The sequence below is a fragment of the Hyla sarda genome, chromosome 9, assembly GCF_029499605.1.
Source record: "Hyla sarda isolate aHylSar1 chromosome 9, aHylSar1.hap1, whole genome shotgun sequence".
In the NCBI taxonomy this organism is placed as follows: domain Eukaryota; kingdom Metazoa; phylum Chordata; class Amphibia; order Anura; family Hylidae; genus Hyla; species Hyla sarda.
Genome location: NC_079197.1, coordinates 40,028,296 through 40,038,445, shown reverse-complemented (window position 1 = coordinate 40,038,445; position 10,150 = coordinate 40,028,296). Strand labels below are relative to the sequence as shown.

At 50.0% G+C, this 10,150-nt stretch overlaps 1 protein-coding gene across 3 annotated transcripts in view; it reads left to right on the top strand.

Annotated features, from left to right (window-relative positions):
- Positions 1-268: 268 nt before the first annotated feature.
- Positions 269-10,150, top strand: part of ASTN2 (astrotactin 2) — a 759,531-nt gene continuing 749,649 nt past the window's right edge. Inside the window, exon 1 of one of the 3 annotated variants that reach the window (XR_008847822.1) lies at positions 269-797. Coding sequence is in view for 2 of the 3 variants with exons in the window: in XM_056539747.1 (XP_056395722.1) it covers positions 527-797 (271 nt within the window). In the remaining variant the exon portion in view is untranslated. The remainder of the gene's footprint in view (positions 798-10,150) is intronic. The other 2 variants (XM_056539747.1, XM_056539746.1) reach the window with 2 other exon arrangements.

The window sequence follows — 10,150 nt, the reverse complement described above, 5'->3', positions numbered from 1 at the left end:
AACAGTGCTTTCCCCGCCTGGAGCTCCAGCAGACCGGGCCCTCACACAGCTCTTCTCCGGTCACAGTTCAGCAGTCATTTATCCCCCGAGCAGAGTTACCGCACACTGGTCCCCTAGCCGCTCCGTTTTCCCGGTTTGAGAGCGACCACCTCAGTGGCGCATCTCTACCCAAACCGCCCTCTCTGATTGGCCGTTGCCAGGAGACGTCCCGTTTAATTGACAAGGGGCGGAGCCCGGAGGGCGGGCGTACCTGACGGTGATTGGCTGTTGCCGGGAGACATAACGTTAAGAGGGCGTGTAATAGATGGACAGGAGCAACGCCTGAGAGGTGGCTGCCAGAAACATAGAGTTAAAGGGGGCGCTCACTGAGAGAGATGAGGGAGACGCGGCTCGGCCGGAAGATTTGGAGTTAACACTATTGGAGGACGAGGGGATTGTGAGGACTGTCCGGAGCCGCCTGTCTGATGTCCGTCCATAGACTGGGATCATAAGGCGCCAGCAGACGGAGCGCCCCTCCAGCGGCACCATGCCCTCTGTCCTGTGTCTGGGCCTCCTGGCTGTGCTCCCCTATGTCGCCCGCTCGTCCTCCCCGGAGGGATGCCTGGTGAAGACCGTCACCGTGTCCACGTTACCGGCGCTGAGAGAGCGGGAGCTGAGTTGGAGCGGCGCCGCCGTGTCCTCCGCGCATCCCGGACCGGGGGATTCCCGACTTCCCCTGCATGTCCACAGCGAGGCGCCTGGGAGCGTGTCCGTGAGGGACGACCTGCACAACACCGAGCCGCCCTACTTCACCCTGGGTGAGGGACCGGGGACCGGGGGGAGGGGCTGTCAGAGTTGTCAGGGGCCCCAGGTGAGGGTGATGTGTGATTGGAGGATGCGGCTCCTCAGGCATGGATGATGGGCTATTCATGTATAGACACTGGGCTCCTCAGGTATGGATGATGGGCTCCTCATGTATGGATAATAGACTCCTCAGGTATGGATGATAGGCTCCTCAGGTATGGATGATAGACTCCTCAGGTATGGATGATAGATTCCTCAGGTATGGATGATAGACTCCTCAGGTATGGATGATAGACTCCTCAGGTATGGATGATGGGATACTCAGGTATGGATGATAGACTCCTCAGGTATGGATGATAGACTCCTCAGGTATGGATGATAGACTCCTCAGGTATGGATAATAGACTCCTCAGGTATGGATGATATATTCCTCAGGTATGGATGATAGACTCCTCAGGTATGGATGATAGACTCCTCAGGTATGGATGATAGACTCCTCAGGTATGGATGATAGACTCCTCAGGTATGGATGATAGACTCCTCAGGTATGGATGATAGACTCCTCAGGTATGGATGATAGACTCCTCAGGTATGGATAATAGACTCCTCAGGTATGGATGATAGACTCCTCAGGTATGGATGATAGACTCCTCAAGTATGGATGATGGGATACTCAGGTATGGATGATAGACTCCTCATGTATGGATGATAGACTCCTCAGGTATGGATGATAGATTCCTCAGGTATGGTTGATAGACTCCTCAGGTATGGATGATAGACTCCTCAGGTATGGATGATAGACTCCTCAGGTATGGATGATAGATTCCTCAGGTATGGATGATAGACTCCTCAGGTATGGATGATAGACTCCTCAGGTATGGATGATAGATTCCTCAGGTATGGATGATAGACTCCTCAGGTATGGATGATAGATTCCTCAGGTATGGATGATAGATTCCTCAGGTATGGATGATAGATTCCTCAGGTATGGATGATAGACTCCTCAGCTATGGATGATAGACTCCTCAGGTATGGATGATAGACTCCTCAAGTATGGATGATGGGCTACTCAGGTATGGATGATAGATTCCTCAGGTATGGATGATAGACTCCTCAGGTATGGATGATGGGCTACTCAGGTATGGATGATATATTCCTCAGGTATGGATGATAGACTCCTCAGGTATGGATGATAGACTCCTCAGGTATGGATGATAGGCTCCTCAGGTATGGATGATGGGCTCCTCAGGTATGGATGATAGACTCCTTAGGTATGGATGATAGACTCCTCTGGTATGGATGATAGACTCCTCAGGTATGGATGATAGACTCCTCAGGTATGGATGATAGACTCCTCAGGTATGGATGATAGACTCCTCAAGTATGGATGATGGGCTACTCAGGTATGGATGATAGATTCCTCAGGTATGGATGACAGACTCCTCAGGTATGGATGATAGACTCCTCAGGTATGGATGATAGATTCCTCAGGTATGGATGATAGATTCCTCAGGTATGGATGATAGACTCCTCAGGTATGGATGATAGACTCCTCAAGTATGGATGATGGGCTACTCAGGTATGGATGATAGACTCCTCAGGTATGGATGATAGACTCCTCAGGTATGGATGATAGACTCCTCAGGTATGGATGATAGACTCCTCAAGTATGGATGATGGGCTACTCAGGTATGGATGATAGACTCCTCAGGTATGGATGATAGACTCCTCAGGTATGGATGATAGACTCCTCAGGTATGGATGATAGATTCCTCAGGTATGGATGATAGACTCCTCAGGTATGGATGATAGATTCCTCAGATATGGATGATAGATTCCTCAGGTATGGATGATAGATTCCTCAGGTATGGATGATAGATTCCTCAGGTATGGATGATAGATTCCTCAGGTATGGATGATAGACTCCTCAGGTATGGATGATAGACTCCTCAGGTATGGATGATAGACTCCTCAAGTATGGATGATGGGCTACTCAGGTATGGATGATAGATTCCTTAGGTATGGATGATAGACTCCTCAGGTATGGATGATAGACTCCTCAGGTATGGATGATGGGCTACTCAGGTATGGATGATAGATTCCTCAGGTATGGATGATAGACTCCTCAGGTATGGATGATAGACTCCTCAGGTATGGATGATAGGCTCCTCAGGTATGGTTTATGGGCTCCTCAGGTATGAATGATAGACTCCTCAGGTATGGATGATAGACTCCTCAGGTATGGATGATAGACTCCTCAGGTATGGATGATAGACTCCTCAGGTATGGATGATAGGCTCCTCAGGTATGGTTTATGGGCTCCTCAGGTATGGATGATAGACTCCTCAGGTTTGGATGATGGGCTCCTCAGTTATGAAGCTGGGATCCTCGTAAATAGACGTCAGGCTCCTCATGTGTGGATGATAGGCTCATTAGGTATGGACGCTGGGCTCCTCATGTATGGATCCTGGGCTCTTCTTATCTGAATGCTGGGCTCCTCTTGTATGGATGATGGGCTCCTCATGTATGGACGCTGGGCTCCTCATGTATGGACGCTGGGCTCCTCATGTATAGACACTGGGCTCCTTATGTATGTACACTGGGCTCCTCATGTATGTACACTGGACTCCTCATGTATGTACACTGGACTCCTCATGTATGTACACTGGACTCCTCATGTATGGACGCTGGGCTCCTCATGTATGTACACTGGACTCCTCATGTATGTACACTGGACTCCTCATGTATGTACACTGGACTCCTCATGTATGGACGCTGGACTCCTCATGTATGTACACTGGGCTCCTCATGTATGTACACTGGACTCCTCATGTATGTACATTGGGCTCCTCATGTATGGACGCTGGGCTCCTCATGTATGTACACTGGACTCCTCATGTATAGACACTGGGCTCCTCATGTATAGACACTGGGCTCCTCATGTATGTACACTGGGCTCCTCATGTATAGACACTGGGCTCCTCATGTATGGATGCTGGGCTCCTCATGTATGGATATTGGGCTCCTCATGTATAGACACTGGGCTCCTCATGTATGGATACTGGGCTCCTCATGTATGTACACTGGGCTCCTCATGTATGTACACTGGGCTCCTCATGTATAGACACTGGGCTCCTCATGTATGGACGCTGGGCTCCTCATGTATAGACACTGGGCTCCTCATGTATAGACACTGGGCTCCTCATGTATGGCTATTGGGCTCCTCATGTATGGATATTGGGCTCCTCATGTATGGATATTGGGCTCCTCAAGTATGGACGCTGGGCTCCTCATGTATGGACACTGGGCTCCTCATGTATTGATGCTGGGCTCCTCACATATTGATGCTGGGCTCCTCACGTATTGATGCTGCGCTCCTCATGTATTAGTGTTGGGCTTCTCATGTATTGATACGGGGCTCCTCACGTATTGATGCTGGGCTCCTCATGTATTAGTGTTGGGCTTCTCATGTATTGATACGGGGCTCCTCACGTATTGATGCTGGGCTCCTCATGTATTGATACGGGGCTCCTCGTGTATGGACACTGGGCTCCTCGTGTATGGACACTGGGCTCCTCATGTATTGATGCTGGGCTCCTCATTAATGGACGCTGGCTTCCTCATGTTTAGATGCTCATGTATGGATGCCAGGCCTTTTTTGGTTTTATGCAGGGTTCCTCATCTATGGAGGCCAGGATCTTTATGTATTGATGCTGGACTCTTTGTGTATAGATCCTAGACTCCTCATGTATGGATGTTGGGTTTGTTGTGTATGGACTCTGGGCTTTTCATGTATGGACACTGGGCTCCTCATTTATGTACACTGGGCTCCTCATGTATGTACACTGGACTCCTCATGTATGGACGCTGGGCTCCTCATGTATGTACACTGGGCTCCTCATGTATGTTCACTGGGCTCCTCATGCATGTACACTGGGCTCCTCATGTATGTACACTGGGCTCCTCATGTATGGACGCTGGACTCCTCATGTATGGACGCTGGGCTCCTCATGTATGGACGCTGGACTCCTCATGTATGGATGCTGGGCTCCTCATGTATGTACACTGGGCTCCTCATGTATGTACACTGGGCTCCTCATGTGTGGATGCTGGGCTCCTCATGTATGGATGCTGAGCTGCTCATGTATGGATGCTGGGCTCCTCATGTATGGATGCTGGGCTCCTCATGTATGGATGCTGGGCTTTTCATTTTTGGATGCTGGGCTTTTCATTTTTGGATGCTGGGCTCCTCATGTATGGATGCTGGGCTCCTCATGTATGGATGCTGGGCTCCTCATGTATGGATGCTGGGCTCCTCGTGTATGGATGCTGGGCTCCTCATGTATGGATGCTGGGCTTTTCATGTATGGATGCTGGGCTCCTCATGTATGGATGCTGGGCTCCTCATGTATGGATGCTGGGCTTTTCATGTGTGGATGCTGGGCTCCTCATGTATGGATGCTGGGCTCCTCATGTATGGATGCTGGGCTTTTCATGTATGGACGCTGGGCTTTTCATGTATGGACACTGGGCTCCTCATGTATGGACATTGGGATCCTCATGTATGGACATTGGGCTCCTCATGTATGGATATTGGGCCCCTCATGTATGGATATTGGGCTCCTCAAGTATGGATATTGGGCTCCTCATGTATGGCTATTGGGCTCCTCATGTATGGATATTGGGCTCCTCATGTATGGATGCTGGGCTCCTCATGTATGGATATTGGGCTCCTCATGTATGGCTATTGGGCTCCTCATGTATGGATATTGGGCTCCTCATGTATGGATATTGGGCTCCTCAAGTATGGACGCTGGGCTCCTCATGTATGGACACTGGGCTCCTCATGTATTGATGCTGGGCTCCTCATGTATTGATGCTGGGCTCCTCATGTATTGATGCTGGGCTCCTCACATATTGATGCTGGGCTCCTCACGTATTGATGCTGCGCTCCTCATGTATTAGTGTTGGGCTTCTCATGTATTGATACGGGGCTCCTCAGGTATTGATGCTGGGCTCCTCATGTATTGATACGGGGCTCCTCGTGTATGGACACTGGGCTCCTCGTGTATGGACACTGGGCTCCTCATGTATTGATGCTGGGCTCCTCATTAATGGACGCTGGCTTCCTCATGTTTAGATGCTCATGTATGGATGCCAGGCCTTTTTTGGTTTTATGCAGGGTTCCTCATCTATGGAGGCCAGGATCTTTATGTATTGATGCTGGACTCTTTGTGTATAGATCCTAGACTCCTCATGTATGGATGTTGGGTTTGTTGTGTATGGACTCTGGGCTTTTCATGTATGGACACTGGGCTCCTCATGTATGTACACTGGGCTCCTCATGTATGTACACTGGACTCCTCATGTATGGACGCTGGGCTCCTCATGTATGTACACTGGGCTCCTCATGCATGTACACTGGGCTCCTCATGTATGTACACTGGGCTCCTCATGTATGGACGCTGGACTCCTCATGTATGGACGCTGGGCTCCTCATGTATGGACGCTGGACTCCTCATGTATGGACGCTGGGCTCCTCATGTATGTACACTGGGCTCCTCATGTATGTACACTGGGCTCCTCATGTGTGGATGCTGGGCTCCTCATGTATGGATGCTGAGCTGCTCATGTATGGATGCTGGGCTCCTCATGTATGGATGCTGGGCTCCTCATGTATGGATGCTGGGCTTTTCATGTGTGGATGCTGGGCTCCTCAAGTATGGACGCTGGGCTCCTCATGTATGGACGCTGGGCTCCTCATGTATTGATGCTGGGCTCCTCATGTATTGATGCTGGGCTCCTCACATATTGATGCTGGGCTCCTCACGTATTGATGCTGGGCTCCTCATGTATTAGTGTTGGGCTTCTCATGTATTGATACGGGGCTCCTCACGTATTGATGCTGGGCTCCTCATGTATTGATACGGGGCTCCTCGTGTATGGACACTGGGCTCCTCGTGTATGGACACTGGGCTCCTCATGTATTGATGCTGGGCTCCTCATTAATGGACGCTGGCTTCCTCATGTTTAGATGCTCATGTATGGATGCCAGGCCTTTTTTGGTTTTATGCAGGGTTCCTCATCTATGGAGGCCAGGATCTTTATGTATTGATGCTGGACTCTTTGTGTATAGATCCTAGAGTCCTCATGTATGGATGTTGGGTTTGTTGTGTATGGACTCTGGGCTTTTCATGTATGGACACTGGGCTCCTCATGTATGTACACTGGGCTCCTCATGTATCTACACTGGACTCCTCATGTATGGACGCTGGGCTCCTCATGTATGTACACTGGGCTCCTCATGTATGTACACTGGGCTCCTCATGCATGTACACTGGGCTCCTCATGTATGTACACTGGGCTCCTCATGTATGGACGCTGGACTCCTCATGTATGGACGCTGGGCTCCTCATGTATGGACGCTGGACTCCTCATGTATGGACGCTGGGCTCCTCATGTATGTACACTGGGCTCCTCATGTATGTATACTGGGCTCCTCATGTGTGGATGCTGGGCTCCTCATGTATGGATGCTGGGCTGCTCATGTATGGATGCTGGGCTCCTCATGTATGGATGCTGGGCTCCTCATGTATGGATGCTGGGCTCCTCGTGTATGGATGCTGGGCTCCTCATGTATGGATGCTGGGCTTTTCATGTATGGATGCTGGGCTCCTCATGTATGGATGCTGGGCTCCTCATGTATGGATGCTGGGCTCCTCATGTATGGATGCTGGGCTTTTCATGTGTGGATGCTGGGCTCCTCATGTATGGACGCTGGGCTCCTCATGTATGGATGCTGGGCTCCTCATGTATGGATGCTGGGCTCCTCATGTATGGATGCTGGGCTCCTCATGTATGGATGCTGGGCTTTTCATGTATGGACGCTGGGCTTTTCATGTATGGACACTGGGCTCCTCATGTATGGACATTGGGCTCCTCATGTATGGATATTGGGCTCCTCATGTATGGATATTGGGCCCCTCATGTATGGATATTGGGCTCCTCATGTATGGCTATTGGGCTCCTCATGTATGGATATTGGGCTCCTCATGTATGGATGCTGGGCTCCTCATGTATGGATATTGGGCTCCTCATGTATGGATATTGGGCTCCTCATGTATGGATATTGGGCCCCTCATGTATGGATATTGGGCTCCTCATGTATGGATATTGGGCTCCTCATGTATGGATGCTGGGCTCCTCATGTATGGATATTGGGCTCCTCATGTATGGATATTGGGCTCCTCATGTATGGATATTGGGCTCCTCATGTATGGATATTGGGCTCCTCATGTATGGATGCTGGGCTCCCCATGTATGGATATTGGGCTCCTCATGTATGGATGCTGGGCTCCTCATGTATGGATATTGGGCTCCTCATGTATGGATGCTGGGCTCCTCATGTATGGATGCTGGGCTCCTCATGTATGGATATTGGGCTCCTCATGTATGGATATTGGGCTCCTCATGTATGGATATTGGGCTCCTCATGTATGGATATTGGGCTCCTCATGTATGGATGCTGGGCTCCTCATGTATGGATATTGGGCACATAAATGTTCAGATTAGTAGCCACACTTACTATGTTCAGACATTGAAGTTAACGGGGACTGGGCCTGTCCCTGCCTTTTGGAGTTTTTATGCACACTTTATGTATTATGTAGTGTTTTGGGAATTTTATAGGCATTTTATGCAAATAAGGTATTTGCTGTCAATTTTCAATGTGTTTTGAAGCATTTACAAAATGCTTTAAAGGAGTACTCCACCCCTAGACATCATGAAGTCATGGCCTCCCCCCTCGTGACATCATGGCCCACCCCCTCAATACAAGTCTATGGGAGGGGGCGTGGCGGTCACCACACCCCCTCCCATAGACTTGTATTGAGGGGGCGGGCCGTGATGTCACGAGTGGATGAGGGGGCAAAGCTGTGATGTCACGATGCTCCGGCCCCTGTATTGCCTGCCATTATGCACAGAGCGAGTTTGTTCTGTACAGTGATGACAGCAGGGTGCTGCAGCCGAGATCATGGGGGTCCCCAGCGGCAGGACCCCCGCGATCAGACATCTTATCCCCAATCCTTTGGATAGGGGATAAGATGTCGAGAGTGCGGAGTACCCCATTAATAGTACCTACCATTATGCAAAAGTTTTGGCATGTCCTAGCAACATGTCAAAAGTTTGATCATCGGGGGTCTGAATGTTCAGAAGAGGGGACCAGGAAAAATTGGCGCTGCCGTGCACCTCTCCCTGAGCACCCCCACCCGTGTCACGTGATCGAGACACTGTTTGTCTCGATCACTTGACACAGAGCCTGGAGAGAACACACTGGCCCTCATTTACTAAGAGTGTCGGTTTCATCTCTGAGTGTTTTCCCTGAATTCTGAGTTTTCCCTGAGTGAAAATCTCCATATTTACTTATCTGTCGCCCGACAATTTTTTTTTGGGCGCACGGGTTTGGAAATGTGTCCCACTGGTTTCCTGAAAGTGTTGCATGTTCTCGGAGTAACAAAAAAAAAGGTGAAACATCTCCCTTATTTACTAATGTGTCGCATGGGAAAAAAATTGTGTACCACGGGTTGGAAATTGTTTCGCAAGGTAAATTGTATATATGTCCCCCGCACAGCACATCTATATATGCCCCGCACAGCGCAAGTTATATACCGGTATGTCCCCCGCACAGCGCAATATATGCCCCGCACAGCGCAAGTTATATATGTCCCCCGCACAGCGCAAGCTATATATGTCCCCCGGACAGCGCAAGTTATATATGTCCCCGCACAGCGCAAGTTATATATGCCCCGCACAGCACATGTATATATGCCCCGCACAGCGCAAGTTATATGTGCCCCGCACAGCGCAAGTTATTTATGTCCCGCACAGCGCATGTTTATATGCCCCGCACAGCACATGTATATATGCCCCGCACAGCATATCTATATATGCCCTGCACAGCACATGTATATATGCCCCGCACAGCGCAAGTTATATATGTCCCGCACAGCGCATGTTATATATGCCCCGCACAGCACATGTATATATGCCCCGCACAGCACATCTATATATGCCCTGCACAGCACATGTATATATGCCCCGCACAGCGTAAGTTATATGTGCCCCGCACAGCACATGTATATATGCCCCGCACAGCGCAAGTTATATGTGCCCCGCACAGCGCAAGTTATTTATGCCCCGCACAGCGCATGTTATATATGCCCCGCACAGCACATGTAAATATGCCCCGCACAGCGCATCTATATATGCCCCGCACAGCACATGTATATATACCCCGCACAGCGCAAGTTATATATGCCCCGCACAGCGCATGTTATATATGCCCCGCGCACAGCGCAAGTTATATATGCCC